The following is a 24,524-nucleotide window of genomic DNA, read 5'->3' on the forward strand; positions in this document are numbered from 1 at the left end:
GGGAACCTCTTATCTGTCAAAACTTAGTTATATAATGGAATTGGAGTAGCCACATGGTGCTGTTTCTAGAGGCCGTTGATTGGACCCAATTACCCTATTTTCCCATTAAAAGATACTACTGTCACCGGAAAGCTGCCAGGGCTGCCACATGACTAATACCAACAAGCCACTGCATTAAAATGCGTGCCACTAGAAACACGAAGCCCCAGAATACTGTTCCCCCAATCCCAGCACAGTGACATTGCCAATGAAAGGGTCTCACAGCAATCGCGGGAAAATGAGAGTTTCATTGGCGGTGAAGAGTACTCCAAATTCAGACACTGAAAGGTGCCTTTGTATCCAGATAATTTTTAGTATCTTTACGCATAATAAATCAGACCAAAATATTTTGAACCTCATTTTAATAGGATATTTTGATTACTTAGAATTGTAAATGTTCTTAGAGACCAACCATTGCATTTTATACAAGAGGAAACAGGTTCGGTTGGCAAGAGACAGAGCTGAGCTTCAAACCAGGCTTCTCTGCCACTGAATCCCTATGGATTTAATGTCTGCTGTGCCTCAGTTTTCTCTTCAGCAAAATGTGATCATTGCCCTAGATGACCATTAGACTGATTCCTAACTCTATAAAATCTGAGAGTCAATCAACAAGCATTTATTAAGCACCTGCTATTGGTCAAGCATCGTGCTAAATGCTGGCAATCCAAAAAGAGGCAAAGGATGATCTTTGCCCTGAAGGAGCTCACAAACCAATGGGAGAGACAATAAGCAAACAATTATGCTATACAAATAAGCATGAGTGAGAAATATTTGATGGAGGGAAGGCACTAGAATTAAGAATTTTCCTAAAGTACAGTCAGACCATGACACCTTCCAACTCAAGAAACTCCAGTGGCTCCTTATTACCTCCAGGATCAAAAACAAAATCCTTTGCTTGGTGTTCAAAGCCTCCTTCCTAGCCTTTCCAGTATTCTTCCACCCCTCTGCCCTAGGTACTTTTCAATCCACTGACAATTGGCTTCCTTGCTATTCCCTGAACAAGACACTCAGTTTCTGGCATTTTCTCGGGCTATCCCTCAGTCTTGGAAAGCTCTCCTTCCTTGCCTGTCTTCTACATTTCCCAGGTTTCTTCAAGTCACTTTTAAAATCTCACCTTCTACAGGAAAGCTTTCTCGATCTCTCTTAAGTCTGGTGTTCTCTCTGTTGATTATTTCCTTTTCCTCCTGTATATATCTTGTTTTTTTTTGCATATTGTCTCTCTCATTAGGTTGTAAGCTCCTAGAGGGCAGGGACTGTCTCTTGCCTTTCTTTGCATTGCTGGCACTTAGTATAGTGCCTGTCACATAGTAGGTGTTTAATTTATTGACTTATTGACTGTGTGATTAACCTCATACCTGATAATGTATTCCCTCTGCAACATTTAAGTCCTCAGATTAGAGTAAACACTCCTTCCTGAGACAGCCTATTCTGTTTCCGGATAGTTCCAACTCTGAGGGAGTTCTCCGTGTATCATTAGTCCCTTTGTAATTTAAATTCCTAATGTCTAAATTCAATCCAACAATTGTTGGATCAAGACTGGTCTCAGATCCTAGTCAAATCCTCCCTTCTTCTGGCCTCCTCTGCTGCATCAGGGGCATCACCATCCTCTCGGTGGCCCAAGCTCACAGTCAGGGTGTTGTCACCTTTTGCTCCTTGGTCTACCTCACCCTCCATAACCAATTCTGCTTCTCCCTCGACAACATGCTCTTATATGTCCTCTTCCCTCCACTTACAGAGCCACTGCTCTGCTTCAGGCCCTCATCACCTTGTGACTGGACCTTTGCAATAAGCTGCTGGACCCCCTGTCTCATCACTAACCCCAACCCCCATGTCCCAATCTTCACTTTCCCTGATTTCTCTGAAGTATGGGTCTGAGCATGTCACTCTGATACTTCAATGGATCCTAATACCATGAGGATAAAACATAAAGTCCTCTCCTTGACATTTAGTGCTCTTCGCAACCTAGCCCCTTCCTAGTCAGTCATTTAATAAACATTGATTAAGCACCTACTGTGTGTGAGGCCCTTTCCTGCACCTTGCTCCCTCCTCCCACAGCAGTTACTTTGGCCCATTTCTTCTTTGAATTTAAGACTTCATCCCTGATCTCTGTCTCTGCATTTGCTGCCCCCATGCCTCAGATGCTGCTCCTCCTCAGCAATGGCTCTCAGTTTCTCTGGCTTCCTTAGATTCTCAGTTCAAAGCCCACCTTCGCTGGGAGGCCTTTCCGGCCCATTCCCCACAGGCAGCACCTTTGCTCTGAGATCATGCTGTCTGTAGCTTGTATGTACATAGTCAGATGGGGCTGCTTCCCCCTTCTCAATGTGAGCTCCCTGAGGGCAGGGACTGTTCTTGTCTTCCTTTGCACCTGCACTGATTAATAAGGATGGTCCACTGACTGGCTTATAGTCATAGAGAGTTGCCTGAGAGGTCGTGTCCACTTACAAGTCCAGAGTCACACAGTCAATGTGTGTCAGAGGAAGAACCCAAACCCAGGTTCTTGACTCTGCAAAGAGCTCTCTGCTCACTGTAGTTCATTTCTTCTGTCTGATAATATCAGCACCAACCCCAATGAACAGAGGGCTTTAAAAGCTGCTCTCTATTTTAAGCCACATAATCACCCTGTGAAATAGGCATCACCATTCCCATTTTAAAGATGAAAAAACTGACTAAACAACTTCCCCAACTTAATCACAGAGGTAGTACATAGCAGAGCAGAGATTTGAACCCAGACCCTTTCACCACAACTCCAATGCTCAGTCCACTGTACCATGTGATCTTGCCCCTTTATTTATTTATTCACATACCAGTGAAGCCACTGATATTCAAAAAGGGCCAGACATTCAAAAATTCAGGTCTCACTATTTCTAGTCCGGTATTCCCCTAAGATACCATGCTCCCCAGCACATAGTAGGTGCTTAATGTATTGACTACCTCATTTACTCTAACAATTACCTACTCACTCACATCTCTTGAGGGCTTTAAGGTGCAAAATGCTTTACAACATTTGGTGATTGAGTATTTGGTCCTCATGACAAATGTGGGCATAAATAGGACAGCATCATTATCCCCATTTTAAAGATCAGCAAATTGAACTGCAGACCATTTCTTACAAGTAACTTGTCAGTGACTCCCAAGTTTATAGGTGCTGGATCTGGGATTTGAACCCCAGCCTCCTGTCTCTTGCCTTGGAGATAGGTCTAATGTTATATTAATAAAAGCGTTTGTTAATTGAGTGGGGAAAGGACTCTCAGTGGCAGGTTTTGGAGCCACTGCACGTAATGAATTCTAATGAATAAAATCTACACCTTCTAGAGTCTGATTAAGTTCTGCCATCCCTCCATCCACCTGCACTGACAAGCCTTCTTCTCATTGCCATTGGCCTGTTTACTGAAATGATTTCAAGAGAGCCTCCCATCCCACAATGCACTTAAAACCCGGTGGGGCGATACCCAGAACAAAGGAAGCAGTCTTGTCCATCACATTAATCATGTTTAGAAAATGTGCTTTCTTACCAGCTCGCTGAACTCATTATTGCCTAGGTCGAGTCTCTCCAGCTGTGCCAGTTTGTGCATTGACCTATAGTAGGTGAAGAAAGAAAGAGAAAACCCACTGTGAGAAATAGCAAGAAAGCAGGCTTCTGAAAAATGGCTTTTCTGGGGTTTTGTTCTTATATTGATGTCATAGCAAAAGTGGTAATGAAAATATGCAGGCTGTTCTTTATCCTTACAGAGACTTAAATAATCAGTCTAGTGGCTAGATGTCTGCCTCCCCTCAATGCTGACTTGGGTTCAAGGGCCATTTCTGATACAGAATGTGTGTCATAGTGCACAGAAACCTGGGCTTTGGGTTCAAATAGGACCTAAGACACTAGCTGAGTGACCCTGGGCAAGTCACCCAACCTTGGGCTCAGTTTCCTCACCTGTAAAATGAAGATAATCATATCATCTACCTCACTGGGTATAGCTTAGTACAAGGCAGCACATAGTAAGCACTTAATAAATGCGTGTTTCTTTTCTTCCTTACACAGGTAGTATTTGTTAAGGACTAGAATGTAAGCTTTCCTGATTCCAAGGCTAGCCCTTTATCCATCGCACCAAAGTGCCGTTTTCATAGGATCATAGATTAAGGACTGGAAAGTACCTTTAAATTCAACACTTTCATTTTTACAAATGAGGAAATTGAGGCTTGGTGCTGTTGAAAGAGACTTTCCCAATGTTACCCAGATGAAAAGCACGGAGTATGAATAAAGGGAAGTCCCCAGTCCACATCCTATGTCCTTCTTACCCCATAGCCGTCTGTAAGATCCAATTCAAATTACACGCTCTCAGTGAAACACAGCTCTCCTAAATCCTACATCCACTTTTGCTGCTCCCTCTGATGTTTCCCAATTAGAGCTTCTATTAATAAGAGCCAGTGCTAATATGGTGATTTAAGGTCTGGCAAAGGACTTTCCAAATGTTATCTTGTTTAATCTTCACACAATTCTGGTTGGTGGGGAGGTGCTATTATTATTCCCATTTTACAGATGGAGAAATGGATTGAGGCTGGATTTGACCTGAGGTCTTACAGATTTCAGGTCTAAGACTCTATCTACTGTGCCAACTAGCTGTCTATCTTTTCATTTGAATATGTTTTATCTTTTTAAGTAAACTGGAAACTTACTTGAGGGTAGGGACCCTCCTTCTAATTCCTTTTATTTCCTGGTCTCTAGCTTAATATCTTTCCCTGGCTTCCTTTAAGCCCAACTAAAGTCCCATCTTCTACAGGAAGGTTCCCAATCCCTCTTAATTCTAGAAGCTTCCCTCTGTTAATTTTTGTTGTTGTTATTGTTGTCAAGTCATTTCAGTCATGTCTAACTCTCTGGACCCCATTTGGCTATCTTTTTTTTTTTGCCTTTTAAAGGGCACTTGGGGTTAAGTAACTTGCCCAAGGTTACACTGCTAGTTTGTGTGTGTGTGTGTGTGTGTGTGTGTGTGTGTGTGTGTGTGTGTGTGAAGTGTCTGAGGCTGGAACCGAACTTGGGTCCTTCTGAGTCTGGGTCCGGCCCTTTTACTCACTGTGCCACTGAGCCACGCCATCATTTGGGGTATTCTTGATAGAGATACTAGAGTGGTTTGCCATTTCCTTCTCCAGCTCATTTTACAGATGAGGAAACGGAGACAAACAGGGTGAAGTGACTTGCCCAGGGTCACACAGTTAAGTGTCTGAGGCTCCTATCCTTCTAAATAATTAAAATTGTATAAATAATAATAAATTAATAAAATAAACAATTCTTATGTATCTTGTTTGCACATACTTGTTTACTTGTTGTTCCCCCTATTGGATTACAATTTCCTCAAGGGCAGGGACTGTCCTTTGCCTCTTATTATATCCCCAGGACTCAAGGCAGTGCCTGGCAATATGTTTCTAAAAGCATAGTAGGTGCTTAATAAATGTTTACTGATCACTTGATAATAGGAGCTCAATGAATGTTGATTAATTTTTAGAAAATGGATGTAGTTCATGGTGATTGACAAATGATCATTGAAAATGCATTTTTCTTCTTTGTGGGGCATGTTAGCTATAAAGGAGAGGACTGAAGAAAGGCTTGGAATTGACCAGGAGGACTCAGGCTTTGAATTCCCCCAACACACTTCACCTAGATTAGGACCCCCCCCCCATTTCTGGATATTTATATGTGGGGGAGGGGGAGAGGCAGGCAGGGGAGGGGGGGAGGGAGAGAGAGACAGAGAGAGAGACAGAGACAGAGAGTCAGGACACAGCATGGATAGACAGGAGCAAGGCACCTCATTTCTCCAATTTACACAGGAATGGATCCCTGACTATTAAGCTACAAGGAACTTTATCCTGGCTCTAATATTTAAAAAAATGTTTCCTTTGTTGACTTTCTAAATGGTACATTTATTTTATACAAAGGGAGTTTCCTCATCACAAGGTCCCCTTACTGTTGAAATCAAAACCCTGATAAACAATACCAGACAGCAATTTAGGACACATCAGAACACCTCAGTGTAGGAATTAAAGATTAGGACTGTTACCTGAGAGAAGCTGGAGATCTGTGATGGGTGGAGATAAAGAACAGAGCTTCTCATTGCTCACAGATATGCATAATAAAGGTAGGGATGGAGGTAGGCTCTGGCAGAGAATGGCCTTGGCTCCCAGGACTAGCTTTAGTGGACCCTGACCTTCATTTGAATGCTAATCTGGGAGGTTTTTTTTTGGGGGGGGGAAGGAGAAAAGCAGGATTTAGGGATTAACGTTGACCCCAGTCTCCACACAGACTTTTTGAACAGCGTCCCCAGCTAGGTTCAGGGATACAGGCTCGCCATCAGGGGCTTCAGAATTTTGCAGTTCTAAGTCAGATACTTGTTAGGAACCATGGGCATCACATCCACAGCAGCTAAAATAAGAGACGGTTTTAGTTCAGGCTGTTCTACGAAGCATCGTTGGTTCCTTCCTGGCTGGCAGCCCCGAGATGAGAAGGAAGAGGGCTGCAGCCCTGCCTACTTTCTAGTCCCTCATGGTAAGAGGAAGCAGCTGATTGCTAGCTAGCCGAAGCCCAGCAGGTGGTAGCAGAGCATCGCTTGAGAACCCTGGGACCAGGGCATCCTCGCCCAGCAGCGTCGGGCTGATGATGGATGGCAGAGCGATGATAACCAGAAAAGACTGAGTGCTTAGATTAGATCAGCCTGATGCCGTCCCCAGAGGAAATCTGGGGTTCTACGGCATCAGAGGTGGGAGTGGTCACTGCCCCCGGCCCCCCTGCCCCCCCTGCCTCCCAGCCCCCTCCCTCCTGGGCCCCACCCGTGGATTCTGGATGAGTTTGCCTGCTGAGGCATGAACTCAGTCTTGTAGGCTGGGGGAAGAAACTGAGACCCAGGGAGCTCAACTGACCTTTCCAGTGGGCCACAATTTGAGGGAAGCTTGTGGGAAGGGTCACCCAGCAGGGAGCCAAATGGTCAGAGCACACACAGAAGGAAGGAAGGAAACACACTTTTAAAAAGCACCTCACAAACATGGCCTCCTTTTAGCCTCATAAGGTGTTATTATTGTTCATATTTTACAGAGGAGGAAACTGAGGGAAACAGGTGATTGTTCAGGGTCACACAGCCACTACACTTGCACGTGTGCATGGCAGCTAGGCAGTGTGGCCTCCAATGCACTGCATTTGCAATTAGGAAGATCAGGGTTGGAATTCTGCCCCAGATGCTTACTCACTAGCTGTGTGGCCCAGGTGGAGTCACTTTCTTAGCCTCGCTTTCTTCATCTTGAAAACGGGGCCAATAATAACAAATACCTCACAGTATTGTGAGGATCAACTGAGGTGCTGTGTTCAAAGTTTGACATAGATGTTAACTATTATCTTTGACTTCTATTACAGGCACAGATCCCTTGATAAGAGGGATGGCTTTATTTTCCTCATTGTATCCCCAGCACTTAGCACCTGGCAGGTGCTTAATAAATCCTGCTGATTGCTTGCTAGATGGCCTTTGAGGCTCCTCCCTTCAGGTCTAGGATGCTATGGCCAGAGGTAACAACTGAGCCTAGGAATTCCTTACTGGAATACCAACCCTCTTGCTGTGATGCCTTTCCAGGGAAATATAGCATTATATGATCATGTGCATTAGACCTGGAAAGGACCTTAGAAATCCTATAGTCTAATGGCTTTATTTTTACCTATGAGGAAAATGAGACCCAAAGAAGCTTGACCTTTCTTTAATTTATAACATGGCAAGAATAAAGCAGGGTCCATTTTTTGAAAAAGACTTCAAGGGGTGGCCAGGTGGTGCAGTGAGTAAGATCTCCAGCCCCGGAGTTGGGAGACCCGGGATCTGTTCCAGCCTCAGATTCTTAACACCCACACAAAATAACTGGCTGTATAACCTTGAGCAAGTTACTTAACTCCAACTGCTTTTAAAAAAAGAAAAATACTTCAAACATTATAATTGTGTGTGTGTGTGTGTGTGACACACTCACATAAGCTGCTGGGGCATCTCACACATTGGACTGCAGAAAATTATCATTTATGAAAAAGTGATTCATATACAGATTTGTGTTCCTGCTGAATTATAGACTTTAGAATTGCCATGGGCCTTAAAGGTCTGTAAGATCGGACCTCCACCATAGTTAAGTACTTTTTACCAAAAGCCCCTTTGACAGTATTCACGACAAAGCATGTCTGGCCACATGGGGAGCCTGTGCCTCCTGTGCGGGGCATCCAAGGCATTTGTTCCATTTTGGGACAGTTCAAAGAGGAATCTCTTCCTTGAAATGAATGAAAATTTGTTTGTTGCCCCTTTCATTCCTTCATTTCTTTCTTTCTTTCTCTTTTTTTTCCCAGGCTAAACACACCTTGTTTCTTAAACTTTTATTTATTAATTTCTAAACCTCTCCCAATCCTGGCTCCTTTCCTCTGGATGCTTCCCCATTTGCCATTGTCCTTCCAATAATGGGTATTCAGAATTAGCCAAGGTGGTTCTGAACTGGCTGGACCAGTCTGAAGCCCAAGGAGGCTTTTTGTTTCCATGACCTGCATCCTATTGTGTTATGAAGGCAGACTTTCCCCAGAGCTGTCCATCTTTCTTTTTTATTAGTGTGTAAAGCATAGGCAATGTGTGACCATCAAGGAATGAAAATGATTCTATAGATGCCCAAGGACACAAGAAGCTGGCAATGCCAAGGATGCTTTATTTCAGTGTCACCAGGAGGAATGACCACTGGCAAAAGGTCTGTTGTAGAAAGGAAATCTCAGCCTGTACTGACGGGCTGCTGCATTTTCAGAATGCATTCTCATCTCCAGACTCAGTATACCCTTGATCATCCAGAGAAGAGAGAGTGATATAAACACTGCTGTAATTACAGATACATCTACCTGTGGAAATAGAGCTATTTATCTCCATATGTTCTGACATATCCACATGTGATATACATTTGATTTCATATACCCATATGGGATAATCTCTATACAGGTATAACCATATAGATACAACTATTGCTGCAAAGAGGCATGTGCACAGCCTTTCGTGGTGTATCCTAAACAAGTATCTGTCCAGTGCCTACAGTGTAGCAGGGACCCTGCTGGGTGGTAAGAACAAAGAGACAAAAATGAAACATTTCTACTCTCAGGAAGCTTGCATTCTGTCAGGAGTATCAACGTGTGTGCACATGCACATATAGAATGAATGCAAATGAAATAAAAGGCCGTTTTTGTGGGAGCTTGCTTTGACAACACACAAAATAAAACTGGAGCGACGCAGACTATCATGGCCCCTGAGCAAGGGTGCCATGCAAATTTCTGACTATCCAGGCAGGTGGGCTTCCTCCCTCCGGCAGAATGGCCCTTCTCAGAACTCTCATTTTGAAGTTAATTTCAGTTCTCTCCCTGGACGTTTCTCCCCACCCCCTCAACTCCATCATTGCTCGGATTTCATTCCTTAGAATTCCAAATCCTTTCCATTTTCCCCAGATATCACAACATTTTGGGGCATCTTTAAATTCTCCTTGGGCAGCTGAGGGGAGGGGTGGTGGGTGTGTCAGATGTCAGGAGCAGGATTCGAGTTCATCTACGATCTCACATGCTCATCAGCTTTGACCCTGGGCAAGTTGATTAACCAGCCTCAGCATCCTCATCTGTGAAAATGGGGATAATAATAGCAAATAATAGCAATAGTTATTTCCCAGGGTTATTATAAGATCAAATGAGATAATAAATGTAAAATGCTTTGCAAATTTTAAAGGCTATATAGTTGTTAGATATTATCTCTGCTTGTGAGAATTAGTTCAACAAGGATGCTTCCTAACATGGTACCACCCCCTTTGGAACCAAATTACTGCCTCCAATCAACCTCTTTAAGGCTCAGGAAGTCATTGAATTTTACAGTTGCATAGGAGCTTAGGGGTCCCCTCAGGGTATAGATGGGGAAACTGAGGGTCACAGGAGGTAAATGTCTTGCCTGAGGTCACACAGCTAACACCGGAGAGGCAGAGTAGTGTAGGCACAGGGATTGAATTCTACCTCCTCCACTAGTTATATGACCCTGGGTAAGTCACTTAATCGCTATCTGCCTTGGTTTTGTCATCTGTCAAATGGGATAATAATTAGCACCTACTTTCTAAGGATGCTGAGATGGCATTTGTAAAGCACCGTGTATTTATTCGTCATTATTGTTATCTATAAGACAGAACCAACTCCACAGGTTCTGTGGGATCAAAAGAGACAGACGTAATGCATGTAGTAGAACTTGGAGTCCTCCGAACGCGTTAGCTCCTAGCAGGGTTGGGGCCGGATCTGAGCCTGGCTCTTGTGCCCTTAGCCAATTCACTTTCCATCCACCAGCAGAGGCAGCAGAGTTCCACCTTCCCTTGCTCACTATTCTAGCCCTTGGTCTGTTTGCCCACTCTACCCAGCATTTCAAGTGTCATGTCTCTTACCAGCAGCCTTGGCTGCCTATAGTTTGAATTGCTGTGGGACTTTGCCATGAGAACTTGGCCTGCTCATCTACCCCAAATATGCCCTTTATTATAAGGTGTCCAGCCTCAAGGCTACTCTTTGCTCTCCTGGCTCACTGTAGCATCTGCAGTCAATGTGACAGGTGATAGGGTGATGATAGTATAGGCGGTGATGGGGGTGGGTGGGTGGGGACTAGAGGTCATCTGGGGGGCTACCTTGAATTATACATGACAAGCCACCTGCATGACCTTTTTTTGTCATGTATAGCGGATGCACCAATAAGCCTTTCCTGATTTTGGCCATCCATGTGGGTGACTCAGTGCTTGGTCCTTGGTCTCTGCATCCATTCATTTCTGATACAGGCGAAGAAATTTAATCTAGAGGTCAGGGGGCTGAGGCATGGGAACCCCAGAGTCGGACTCCAGGCCGTGTTCTGAAGCTAAGGCAGTATCAATGTCCAGAGAGCCCTTTTGGGAGGGGCCTTCAGAACCCAGCTGAGAGTAGCTGAGATAAGTGCTCATCCTGTAGACTAGGTGGTACCAATGTAGGAAATGTGCTAAAGGTGAGCTGACTCTCTCCAGAGACTAAGGGGAGAGTATGTCCCACAGGTACTGCATGGGAAATGTTTATGCTTTGATTTTGCTATATCTTTGAAGTAAAGATCCCTTCATACAGACTAATTTTTGTTAAGTGGTTACATGGAAGTGGGGCACTTGGCACTGATGGCTGATGTTGATGGGGGACATAGCTGGTGGGAGCTTGAGCCAAAAGTAGTAGAGAAGGGACATCCCCAACTCCCTTGGGATACCCTAGAAATCTGAATGGGAAGCTGTAGTCAGTCTGGTATGATGAGGCAGATCCTGGGTGGTCCCTTAGTTCTTTCCCAACTCTTCCTCCCCACCCTCTGAAAAGCAGGGGGAGAGGCAGGACTGCATTAGTTATGAAGCAAAAACAGCTTTAGGCTGGTGACATCACCTGACTCTGAGGCCTCCCATGAAGGAGTAGGGAAGGGCAGCTGATCCTTTTCCCCCGCTCCTGCCCCAACTATGGCCAATGTCCAGGCCCTCCCTATGCAAGCAGGATCCTGGGTTTGGGCTGCCTCTTTTGTGCATCCTTTCCTATGTAGGTGAACAATCATCACATTCAAGATGGACATGTCAGTTCTTTGCCTCCTTATACTATGGCTAAAATACTCCTGTTAAATGTCAGCCTTGGATCACTCCCACCAACCACTGCTTCTGTTCAGCACCTGAGCAAGGCTGGAGATAATGAAAGTGTGATGTTTGGGTCCACTACATGATTATGCTACAAAAATCTCCACTGGATCCTTCCTGTGTGAGTTGAGGGAAGCCTTTTACCCTTCGCTAATTAACTCACTATCCCTCTTAGCATAGCAGCTCTTCCAAACCTTTTGGTTCCTCCTCAAAGCTCCCATGGTTTGTACCTCCCTCTGCCCCAATCGGCTGAAAACCTGGCTTCATATTTCACCAAAAAGTTGAGGCCATTGACTGAGAGCTCCCTCTTCTCCCTTTCCTTTCATTCCACATCACTCAGGTGTAATTTTCTCCCCTGCACTCTTGTTTCGCCAGAAGAAGTGACTCTTCTCTTCTCTGAAGCAAACCTATGTGCAAACAATCCCGTTCTATTGTATACTCAGTATCGAAGGTTGGTGCCTTATTCTTTCACTTCTCCTTGGACATTGGCTGCTTCCTTCCTGCCTACAAATATGTCCGTGTCTCCCTTACTCTCAAAAAGAACCCATATTTCATCCATCCATGCCCATCAATTGTCCATCTTCATATACCTCTTTTCCCTTTCATGGCCAAATTCCTATAGAAGGCATCTCTAACTGGTGCCTTCATTTTTCTTGAGGCTTTACCCTCTTCCTGTCTCCCTACAGTTTGGTTTTAAACCTCACCCCAAACTTAAATGGCTCTCTCCAAAGTGACCAAATATCTCTTAGTATGTATAATATAGAGAGAAGAGGAGAGGGCCCAGGACAGACCCTTCAAGGACATCCGTGGGCAGCAGGTGACTTGGATGAGGATGGAACAAAGGCAGATGTGAAGGAATGGTCAGAGGGTAGAAGGAGAACCAGGAAAGAGTAATGTTGTGGAAACCTAGAGAGAAGAGAATGTCAAGGAGAAAAGGGTCCTAGACTGGGTCAAATGGGCAGAGAGGTCAAGAAGGATGAGGACTGACAAAGGGCCATTGGGTCTGGCAGGTGAGAGTCACTTTGGAGACAGTCATGAATGAGTCCTGGGGGCTTGGGGGGGGAGCATAGCAAACACGAATATAAAAAGGGAACATTGGGTGCATGCTACATATGAGACACTGAGCTAAGTACTTTATAACTATTTCCCCATACATCCTCACTACAGCCTTGGGAGAAAGGTGCTGTTATCATCCCTATTTTGTAGTTGGGGAAACTGAGGCAAATATGAATGAAGTGACTTGCTTAAGGTCACCCAGTTAACTAAGTTTCTGATGTTGTATTTGAACCCATCTTACTGATTCTGAGCCCATCCTAGCTGCTTCACAAAGGGAACCTAACCTTCCTCCACCCCCATTTCCCCATTAGAGGCCAGTTTTGAACCCAATGTGGGCCATGTACATGATGAGTTCAGAGCAGAGAAGCCTCTTAGAGGGAAGGGAGTGGGCGTAATGCTCCAGTCTCTGGGCCCTATACTTATTGTTAGATCGACCTCTCTCAGACTCCCATGGAACCCTTGGGTGTAACATCACTGGGCCAGACAATTACATCTTAAGGTGCTGAATGATCAAGATTTCTGAGTGGTTGATACCGAATCCATGATCTTTTAAAGATGGCACCAGGAAGGGTGCTGTTGGCCTGAAGGATGGGCCAGTTCTGTCTTGATTTTTCAAAAAGAGAAAAGAGAGAGTGGAAGATACAAATCACAGGCCGGCAAGTTCCATTGAGATTTTGGGCAGCGTTCAGGAGTTTACATGGAAACTCTGCTTAATTGGAAAGCATTAGATGAATGGAGAAATTGCTTTAATTACTAGGCTTGAAAAAAGAAAACATTCACAGAAATAACTTGGAGTTGCTGTTTTTTGAAAAAATTCTCGTTTTGAGTCACTTGAACAATCCACATTCCTTTTTCACTTTGTTTCTCTGAATATTTTTCTGATCTCTGCTTCCAAGCTGCTTCCATTTCCTATTTTATTTTGAAATGACCATTTCAGTTTGAACCGTTTTGTGCCTTTTCTTTCAGAAGGAAGTGGAAACATATTTTTCTCTCATCTATTTCTCTGTCCTCGTTTCTGTTTGTTTTGCCTTCAAAGTAATTTTCTTTCCAGATTTTCTCTCTGTCCTAACTTTAGACTCTTTGTTCATCTGCAAAAGGCTGGTAGCACTTTCTGAAAGCAACCAGGATCCTGTGATCTTCTGTTTGAAGATAGGACTTGATACCCTCCCCCACTGATGGGTGCCAGGAATGACTTTTCTTCCTGGCAATGTGTTAATAGTCATTATTCCTACATAAAAGAAAAATTAGATTCCATTCGGTAATAGAATTTAGGTGCAAATTAAGTCAGATGTATTCATTTTCAACTGTCCTTTAGTAGAATATCACTTAGGAGAAAAATTTTGGATAGTCATTAGCCAGTTTCATCTTTTTTCTTTTTCTTTCTTTTCTTTTTTTCTTTAACAGATATCATTTGGGCCCATAAATGAGTCTGGTAAAATACAGGTGTGGCAATTTTCACTCAGAGGTAAAGAAGGTCTCAAAAAAGGAGTTGGATGATGTATTAGAAGCTCATAATGGGAAATACAATAAAAAATTTCGACAATGAAAAATGCTTAGAAGAAGAAGGTGTGAAAATAGGGCCCTTAATGAAAACTTGTTTCAGTTGAAGAAATACGAACAAAAAAACTCTGAATTATAATTGCATTAAAAAAACCTGGCTTCACATTTACATAAAATGATTTTGACTTCAATTAACTTGTATGTTGGGGTTCTGCCTGCCTTACCATTCTTAAAAATATATGAGGCATTAGCTTCTAGCTCTGCAGTGCAAGATGGGATGGGGGGGGGGTCACTCATGGCTTCCCTTAGTTTCTGCCAGCCAGGACAATAATAAGAGGGCAGGAGTGAATCAAGCGACTGGATCCATGAGGTGACTTTCCCTTGTTCACAGAGAAGGACTCCTTTGATTACAAACTGACTCATGCGTTAAGAAGGGAAGGCTCCCTCCCCTGACTCTCAGGGTTGGGAAAGCAAACTTCTGGTTGCTTCCAATAGTCAGGGCAGGCCTGGATCTAATCCTAACAGTAATTAAGTGCATGGAAGACCAAGTTCTCACAGTACAAGGACCTAGTGGAGGACAGCACCCGGTGATGATAAGAAGAATATTTATAGGGTGATGGCATCCTGTTGACTACCAGAGTGATTTCAAAAGTGTTTGTAGAAGAGTCTACCCGACACTTTCACTCAATGACAAATCTAAATTATTTTTACCTATTCACTGAATATTAACCCCCAAAATGCAGAGTAGTAGGTTAGTGACTTGTGCTAGAACTGTGTCTATCTGAACTCCACTGACCATAAAGATGACAAGAATGAAGTGATAACAATTATAATATCACTGAGGAAAGGATGACCTGACATTTAGGTAACCAGGGGTTGCCTTTAGAACTTATGTGGACACACACATTTCTCGTGGGCTCATCCAGCCACCCCTTACATGGATCTGCCAAGCATTTTCCGTGTCTCCTCATTTGACCGTCACCATGACCTGCAAGGGCAATGCTTCAATTGTGGCAATCAGTAGGTAGGAAATTGAACCAAAATGGCAGGTTGGGGATAACAGAGGGGTCATCAGAAAATGGAGACCATTAGAAATCAAGTGATTTGCTTATGGCTACAGAGCTAGTGAGTATTTGAATTGTGATTTGAAATTGGGTCCTGCTGATTTCTAAGTGCTAAGTCAACACAATAAGGCAATACAAATTTATTAATCAATAAAGATTTAGTAAGCACCTATTATGTGCCAGGCACTGTGCTACCTTTAGCAAGAAGTAACACAACAAATGTATGACCTTCAGGTTGGCTTTTCTAGAACAGCAAAAATAGGGGCATATTCTCTGACTAAAATGAAATAGTGGGGGGACCTTCAAGTTTCTTCTTGTTTTTCCTTTCTCTCCTTTCCTGGGTAAGAAAAGGAAGCTGAAAAGGAGGGTAAGGGGTGGGGCAAGTTTAGGAGGGGAATGGAGACTGGCCTGGGCCTCTCCTCAAAATGGAGGCTTCAGGGGGAAGGAACCAGTGGAAGAAGGGGTGGTCCTCACAAAGCAGTATTCTACTTTTAGAAGGCTCCAGGGTAGTTGTACATGCCAAGGGGAGGAGGCCTCAGGTGCTAAGGGAAGTTCCCAGGAGACAGCATAGTTTGGACATCTGGGAGCTAGCACCAGGGCTGGGAGTGAGGAGATAGGGATATCAGATATGTGTGTGGGCATGATGGTGAAGAGACCAGGACCTGGAAAGAATCTGATTGAGAAGAGGCCAGTGACAAGTGTTGGGGTGGGGGTGGGGGTGGTCCTTCTGGCCTTGCCTTCTTTTCTCATTCAACACCAATCACTGTTTCAGGAACACTGAATGCTGTTGTAAAGTGGCTATTTTGGCGGACATCCATTTCATTTATCAGCAAACAAACACAGGTGCTTCAATAGGAAACATTTCCCATTTGGATTAGGTTATTTTCATCATTACTGCAGAAGGAAGAATGCCCATGATTTTTATACAGTGGGGACAAAATGTTATCATTTGCAAATCTTTTCAAGTGAGAAGTTGTCACTGCTTGTGATCAGAATGTTTGATGATGATATGCTGAAGTTATCTTTTTTACTCTCCAGCAGAGGCCAACAGAATATTGCTTTTAAAATACGCTTTCATTTTATTCTTTACAATGAAAAGAATCGAAGGAATTGATGTCCCATTTCTTTGATGAAAATTTATTTTCTCCTAGAAGACTATGAACTCACTGTGTTTATTTTGGTCAGGATGCTTACTTGTGAACATAAGACTAAAATGAGGACGTGCACATTGAAATGGCTTTGCTCTGTTATCTATAAAATCACAGAGGTGTCATCAATGCCTTCCAAGGTTCCTTCCTGGTACATTATCCCGTGCTTGTTACTGCCTGTATGATCTTGGTACAGTCATTTCATTTCACTTCAAAGGCCGTTTGTTTCTGAGCCTTCATTTCAAATTTTAAGTGTGGACATACTCTTACCCTATTTGTTGGTAATGAGCTGATGGATATTGTTACTTTCTCTTTCTTTTAATTTCTTTCTAACATTTTTCTAAGCTTCTTTGAAAAGTTAATTTAAAAGATATAACCTGTATTCAGTCCTTGAATGAGCTCTGGTCTCACATTCCTAACTGCTAGAAGACATCTCTGAGTGATGTGCTGTATTCTTCTCAAGCTCACTATGTCCAAATGAACTCATGATCCTGACTCTCCAAATGACAATAACAACAAAATAAAAGCCAACATCAGCTTTATATGAAGTCTCCTGTTTCTGTGAGGGCACCACTGTGTTTTCTTGGGTCACCCCTACCATATGCTGCCTTTTTCCTACACACCTGCTACTGAGTGAAGCTGGAGAAAATCCAGAAACTGGACCGACTTAATTCACTACATATTCATGTTATATAATCCCAACTGGGCCCTCACCATGGCAAGGCAATCTTTTATTATCTTCTGAAATACCTTGCTCACTACAGGGTCTTTTCTAAAACTTCTTTCCTGCTCATATCTCCCATGGCTTCCCACTCCCTGCTCTGCTGAGAATCTTGCCTCATGTTTCACTGAAAAAAATTGAGATGATTTGCTGAGAGCTCCCTCTGCTCCCCTCATCCTTCTCATCTTATGTCACTCTGCACTATCTTCTCCTTCATCCCTGTCTCAAATGAAGAGATGGCCCTTCTTCTTGCCAAGACAAACCTCTATCCCTGCACAAGTGATCCCCTTCCATCTTCTTTTTTTCCAGCAGATTAGCCCCTCTGTTTTCCCCAACCTTCCATTTCACTTCAATTTCCTACCTACTGACTGCCCACAAACATGCTCATGTTTCCCCCATCCACAAATAAATCCTCACCTGGTCCATCTGCTTCTCTCTTATTCTCTTCTTAACTCTCTCCAGCCTGGCTTCCAACCTCCTTGTTCAATTGAAACTACTCTTTCCAACTCAGTAGCGGTCTCTTGAACTGCCAGCTTGAGTGGCCTTTCCCCGTCCTTATCCCTCGTGAGCTCTCTAGGGTTTGCCACCGCTTCCCTCTTCTCCTTGGTGCTCTTTCCAAGCTCTCCTCTTCCATGGCTCGATGCTCCTTAGCCTACTTTGCTAGATCTTCATCCAGGTCACCTCTGATGAAGGCAGCCACTCCCCAGGGCTCTGTCCTGAGCCCTCTTCTCTCTCCACGATTTTGGTTGACTTCCACAGTTTCAAGGATCATCTCTATGCTAATGATTCTCAGATCTACTTATCCAGCCCTAACCTCCAGACTCATATATTTAACTCCCTGTTAGACACCTCAAACTGGGTGTCCCATAGATATCTTAAACTTAGCCTGTCAAAAACTGGATTCATTATTTCCCCCCAAACCCACCCCCTTTCTGAACTTCCCTATTGCTTTTGAGGGCACTACCACCCTCCTAGGTGGCCAGGCTCATACCATAGGTGCATCTTCAACTTTTAATTCTTTCTGTCCTCCTGCCCCACAGCCAGTCTGTTGGTGAGGGAAGCCATAACATCTCTCATGAATACCCCATTCTCTCTTGTGACACTGCCACCTTGTGCAGGCCCTCATCATTTCAGACCTGGATGACTCTAAGAACTGCTGGTGGATAGGTCTGCCTCGAGACTCTCCAAACTCCAGACCATCCTCCATTTAGCCATCAAAGTGATTTTTCCAAAGCACAGGCCTGACCATGGCATCTCCTCCCCCTCCCCCCTTTTGGCTGCCTGTAACCTCCTGGATCAAACATAAAATTCTCTGCTTGGCATCCAAAGGCCCTGACAATATAGCTTCCTCTATATTTTCAGCCTTCTTGTACCTTCTTACCCCACCTACTCTGAGATCCAATGACATTGACCTTTTTACTATTTCTCTCACAAGATTTTCCATCTCCTGAATCCAGGGGTTTTCTCTGACTGGCTCCCATGCCTGGAATGCACTCTCTCCTCATCTCTGCCTCCCCTCCCTCCTACCCCCATTCCTTCAAATCCTAGCTGAAATCTGTTGAGCTGCAACAAACCTTTTCTGATCCCCCTTAATAGACTGTGTTCCCTTTATTATCTCCAGTTTGTCCTGTCTCTATCTCATTTGTACATTGCTGTATATTGCTGTTCTTTCTAGGTGTTATCTCCTCGTCAGACTCTGAGTTCCTTGAGGTTGGGGTGGGCTTTTGCCTTCATATCCCCCATGCTTAGCAGGGTCTGGCACATAGGGCTGCTCGATAAATGCTTATTGACTGACTGACCCAGATTTGCAAGCTCAGCATCATCTTGAACTCTCCAATCTCCCTCCCTCTTGATCTCCAATCAGTTGCCAAGTCTTGTCAAATTCATCTTCCCAGAGTCTCTCACATCCATCCTGTCCTCTCCTCTCCTGCAACGATTAGCTCAGTTCAAGCTCACTTCTTAACAGGATAATTCAATAGTCTCCTCATTAGTATTTCTGCTTCTTCCTCTCCTTCTTTGCTCTATATTCTGTTCCATGGCCAAACCAATCCTTTCCCTCCCCCCAACCCTGTTTTGCCATGTCACACTCCTGCAAACGAATCTTTAGTGGTTCTATCTGCCTCTTGGAAACTTCTCTGCTGAGCATTCAGAGACCTAAGAGTGACTTGAGCTTACTTTGGCAGATTTTTCTCAACTTGTTTCCCTGCACACATTCTTTATTCTGGTCAAACTTGCCTGTTTGCTATTCCCTGTGCATGACGCACAGCAGCACTGAGCAGTGTTCGACTATGATTGACTTAGCTCTTCTCAGCAATACAATGATCCAAGACAATTCCATGACAGGAAATGGTCTCCATATCCAGAGAAAGAACTATGGAGTCTGAATGCAAATCGAAGCATATTTTCACTTTTTTTTGTGGCTTAACCCTTTTGTCCTGATTCTTCTTTCACAATATGACTAATGTGGAAATATGCTCACATGATTGCACATGTATAACCTAGATCAGATTGCTTGCCAGCTTGGGGAGGGGGGAGGGAAGGGAGGAGGAGAGAAAAATTTGTAACTCAAAGCATTACAAAAGTGAATGTTGAAAACTATCTTTACATGTAATTTGAAAAAAAATACTATTTACAAAAAAAGAAAAAGAAAATTGTAAGCTATGGATCAGCGTATCCTCAAGCTCTCAATATGGGAATCATATGTTTCAGTCATCAACACAGTGGCCGAATGACAACTTGATAATGTGCCTGGAGACAGTTAAAGCCCATCTTATTTATAACAATTATCTTCATGTTATCGTGAAGAAGAGTTCCATCACCAGATTTTCAGTCAAGTGACTTGGAGGTAAATCAAATGAGTAACAGCACTGACAGAAGCCACGTGAGGGGGACTCCATTTAAGTTTAGGAATCAACACATGCCTCCGACGTGTTGGCATAGCTGATAAAAAGATTGGGTGGAAATCTCACCTAATGCTTTTAGAGAGCCATGCTTGGGCTCTAAAGGAATGAGTGGAAGCATGATGCCTGTCTTCAGGGATGTAAAGGACTATCCTGGGGAAGTGTTTGGCCCCAGAGGGCAGGAGTGGGGATAGAGGGGAAGATGCCAAGAGGCAGATTCCAGCTCAGGATAAGGAAAAACCTTCCCACCAGTCAGCGTAGTCTGCGTAGAAGGGCTGAATTCCCCTTCATCTGAGGTTTTTGAATGGAGGCTGCATGGCCGCCTGTCAAGGAGGTTATAAACCATGAGTGGTTAATATTTTTGGGTCAGGGACCCCCTTTGGCAATCTGGCAAAGGCCCTGGAGCTTTCCTCAGAATCATATTTTAAAATAAAAAAAATTTACAGGATTATGAAGGAAATCCATTACAACAAATGTAATCAAAATATATTGATAGCATTTAGCACAATACCAAGAATATAGTAGTTGCTAAATAAATATTGACTGACCAACTTTAAATATTAAGCACATACAGGTTCACAGATTACAAGTTGAGAACTCCTGCAGAAGAGGCATTCTTATTGAGGTGGTGGTTAGATGAGATGAATGCTTGAGGTCTGTCCCAGCTCTTGAAGTTCTCTGATTCAAGTAAACAAGCATTTGTTAAGAATATACTATGTGCCAGGAACTGTGAGGCACTTGAGACCCAAAGACAAAACCAAATAGTATACATTATAAAGGTCAGAAAGAGGGTATATGATCCCTAGTCCCAGCTCAGTTCCTAGAATCACAGAATGCAGTCACATATAATGAAGCCAAAATGTGCAAGTGAGAACCATCTTCTCTCTATTATGCCTTCATGAGGTGTGATCCTCTTTGACTGGTCAAGAAAGGAGCTGGACTGGTTTAACAAACAAGCTAGTTATGGCTCTGGGGACTTTAAATAGCTTGATGAGTTTCAGCAGTCTGACTTCCAGTTAGGTAGTTGGACATGACTATGTGAAACCCCTATGTCTGAACCAGAGAGCAGCAAGGCGGATAGGTATGGGGAAGGGATGTTCTCTCCATATCATCATAGCACCTCGTTACCCCTCAGGTTACCTCCTGCAATATTCTTAGGCTGGGGAGGCTGAGGAGGTCTTGGGTCCCCATTAAGGGTCACATTCCATTTTGGCACAGTGGAGCCATCCTACACAATGTCTTTGGAGGGTGATGTAGACTCACTGAGAGAAGACCTCTTCGACATCTGAGGTCTTGCATCATCTGGAACTAGGACCTGGTATTTGGCAGCTTTGATGCACTATGGTTTCAAAGAACTTAAAACATGTTCATTTTCAACCTCATTTTCCTTTTATATCTTGACATATCTTGTTTCATTTTGGACTTGAAGGTTCCTTGAAATGCTAGACTTCCCCATTCCAATAGTTGCTGTGATAGCTCTAAAAGTCACTTGAATCGCTCTCTAAGAGCTACAACTTACATATTTCCTTGAGTTAAAGCCATCAAAAAACCCTAAAAAATTAAAACACAACGACAACAACAAAAGAACAATGAATACATTTATTTGCTACTAACTCTAGCACTCAACTGACAGAGAACTCATTAACGGTGGGGAAAACCAGCTTCATCTAGTATCAACTGATCAAGGTCAGCTGTTCTGACTCAATGTACTGTAAGAATCATCCCTTCATGACCATGGCTGTCACACAATGAAATCCTATCAAAATGAATGCTTTCTCCAAGTAATTTGCACACCACTGTAGTTCAATCTCTCACACTATGGGAATCCTGGCCATATGACAGTATCCTTGCCAAAAGGTCATCCAGCCTATACTGGAAAACTTTCAAGGATACTTTCAAGAATTCATTATGGTGGCATAGTCTATAGATAGCTGGATGGACCATTTTTTCCCATGTGCATGTCATTAAGACAGAAGACAGTAATGTGTTTAATTATTCATTGATTATAATTGATTTTATTGATGCTGATTATTCATTATAACTGATTATTCAATTATTAATATTGATGGATTTGCTTTGGTTAGAATAGCTCTTGGAACTGTTTTGTTACAGAACTATCTGCATAGAAATGTCCATAGAGAATTTCAATTTCTTTTTTTTATATAAAGAATAATTTTCTAGAACCACAGAACTTTAGATTTGGAAAGGACCTCAATAGTCATCTAGTACAATCTATCCCTAAGACATGAAAAGCAGAGTGATGTAGTGGCTAGAGAGCTGGACTTGAGAGTAGGGAGAGCTAGATGAATGTCTCATGTCTCTCTGCGGCCAGGCATTACCCCCACTCTGGGGCAGGCCCTCAGCACCACATATCTGGACTACGGCAAGATAGGTCTGCCTGCTTCCAGCCTCTTCCCACTCCAGTCCATCTTCCATTCAGTCACCAAATGAATATTTAAAAGGGATTTTCTTAAAGCACAGATCTGATCGTGTACGCTCCCTTACTCAACAAACTCCAGTGACTCCCTATGACCTGTTTAGCATTCAAAGTCCTTTATAACCTGCCCCTTCTACCTTTTCAGTCTTCTTACCCCATACACTCTTACCCCATACATGTGATCTTCGATCCTGTGACACCAGAACCCTGGTTTGTTCCAGAAACCAGATATTCCATCTCTTGGTCATTCTCCCTGACTGTGCTCCATGCCTGGAATGATCCCTCCTTTGCTCCAACTACTAACATCCCCATCTTCTTTTAAGTCCAAACTAAAATCCCATCTTTTATAGGAAACCTTTTGTAATCTCTCATAATTCTAATGCCCTACCTCTGTTAATTATATCTTATTTATCTTATATATAGACTGTTTGTATGTATTTGTTTGCATGTTGTCCCATCATTAGGTGGTGACCTCTGTGAAATCTATGCCTCTTTCTCTATCCCCAGTGCTTAGCATAGTGTCTAGCACACAGTGGGTGCTTAATAAATGTTTACTGATTAATTGGGCTTTGATCTTTACTGGTAATAGAATCTTGGCCAAGGCACTTCACTCTAGTGCCCCACACAAACTATATGATTTGCAGAGAATGTCCTAACTTGCACTGGTAGAGGGAATTTGCTCATCTGGAAGTTCACCACATATCCAGTCTCCATTGCTACCCCCTATTTATGACAAATAATCACCCAAGCTTTTCTTAGAGACCTCCAAGAACCAGGAGCACATTGCCTCCAGAAGCAACTTGTCCAACTTTTGGATTGCTTGCATGCTTCGAATATCTCTAACTGTATTCCTATATTGACAACATCAAATCTTATTCACACTAAATTAAAGGAATCAGAAGTGATAATAATTCAAAAGACAGAATTATCCCTATCCATTTAACTAGAGATTATGTTTTTGCACATTACAATTTTTCAAACATTTTTATTTAAAGTTTCAAGCTCCAAATTCTATCCCACCTCTTCTTCACCCTCTCTTAAATGGTAAATAATAAGATACCTGTTCTACACGTGCAATTTGCACATATTTTTGAACATGGCTGAGACCTATATTCTGGAAATCAACATCCTATAATGGACTTCCAGAGCAATGTCTTCCCAGCTTCATCCTCTCCTCCATATTGGAAAGAGATTGTGCTTTCTGTTCCAAAACTTGCAGGCTTTCAGCATTTCCCTGGAGGAGGAAGGTGACTAGGTTTGAAATTCAACATTGCATTCAACATTGAAATTCAACAATATAGCTGAGAAAAGTCAAGAAATTCTGTGTACCACCATTCCACTTTGGTGTGCACTAGACAACTGGCCAATGAAATATTCTGGACTAGATCTTGAGCTTAAATGAAACATTCCAACTTCTTTATCTCCGGAGTGAATGTTAAGAAATGGAGCTGCCACAGAACACAGTTCCTTCCCACCCTAAGAAAGGTGTGACTATCCTATGTCCTTAGATGCTGTCTGCTTACTTGTAACTGAAGGGCTGGCTGCAGCAGTACTTCTTGCATTTCTAGGCTTTTCGGTCTATTTTCTCACCTTTAAGTTTTTTTTTTTTGTCTTAGAATTTTAAGTTGTCTAGAAGGTTCAGTTACAAAGAACATATCATTCCCTGGAGGTGTTGGCTAAATGACACACTATTTTACACTTAGCAGAACAGGATAGGAATAAAACTAATTGTCAGTGAACCAGAAAGCCACATTTCTTAATGGCTCTGGATTGAAATCTTATTAAATGAACTCAAGTTGAACATTCACCTTTTACTTTTTTATTTTTTAAAGATGTCTTTTTGAAGGCTAAAAGCCTCTTTAAGTGATATTCGTCTTAAACATAATCTTTATCTTGGCTAAAACTGCTGGTAGAAATTGTGGTAGTTGGAATTTTTTCTAGGATCCCTGAAATGCAGAGTTCAAATGGACATGAAGGGAGGGAGAAAGTCACCTT

The 24,524-nt window shown here is 42.9% G+C and overlaps 1 protein-coding gene across 4 annotated transcripts in view; it reads right to left on the bottom strand.

Annotated features, from left to right (window-relative positions):
• The window catches only part of LOC138165242 (leucine-rich repeat-containing protein 7), a 601,375-nt gene that overhangs the window by 199,466 nt on the left and 377,385 nt on the right, over positions 1-24,524 (bottom strand). For all 4 annotated transcript variants that reach the window (XM_069093366.1, XM_069093369.1, XM_069093367.1 and 1 more), the window contains one exon: positions 3,552-3,615. In XM_069093366.1, coding sequence (XP_068949467.1) covers positions 3,552-3,615 — 64 coding nt within the window. The remainder of the gene's footprint in view (positions 1-3,551; positions 3,616-24,524) is intronic.

The sequence above is a fragment of the Petaurus breviceps genome, unplaced genomic scaffold (assembly GCF_028583685.1).
Source record: "Petaurus breviceps papuanus isolate PSGF00001 unplaced genomic scaffold, PetGlider_PUasm1.0 208, whole genome shotgun sequence".
Lineage (NCBI taxonomy): Eukaryota > Metazoa > Chordata > Mammalia > Diprotodontia > Petauridae > Petaurus > Petaurus breviceps.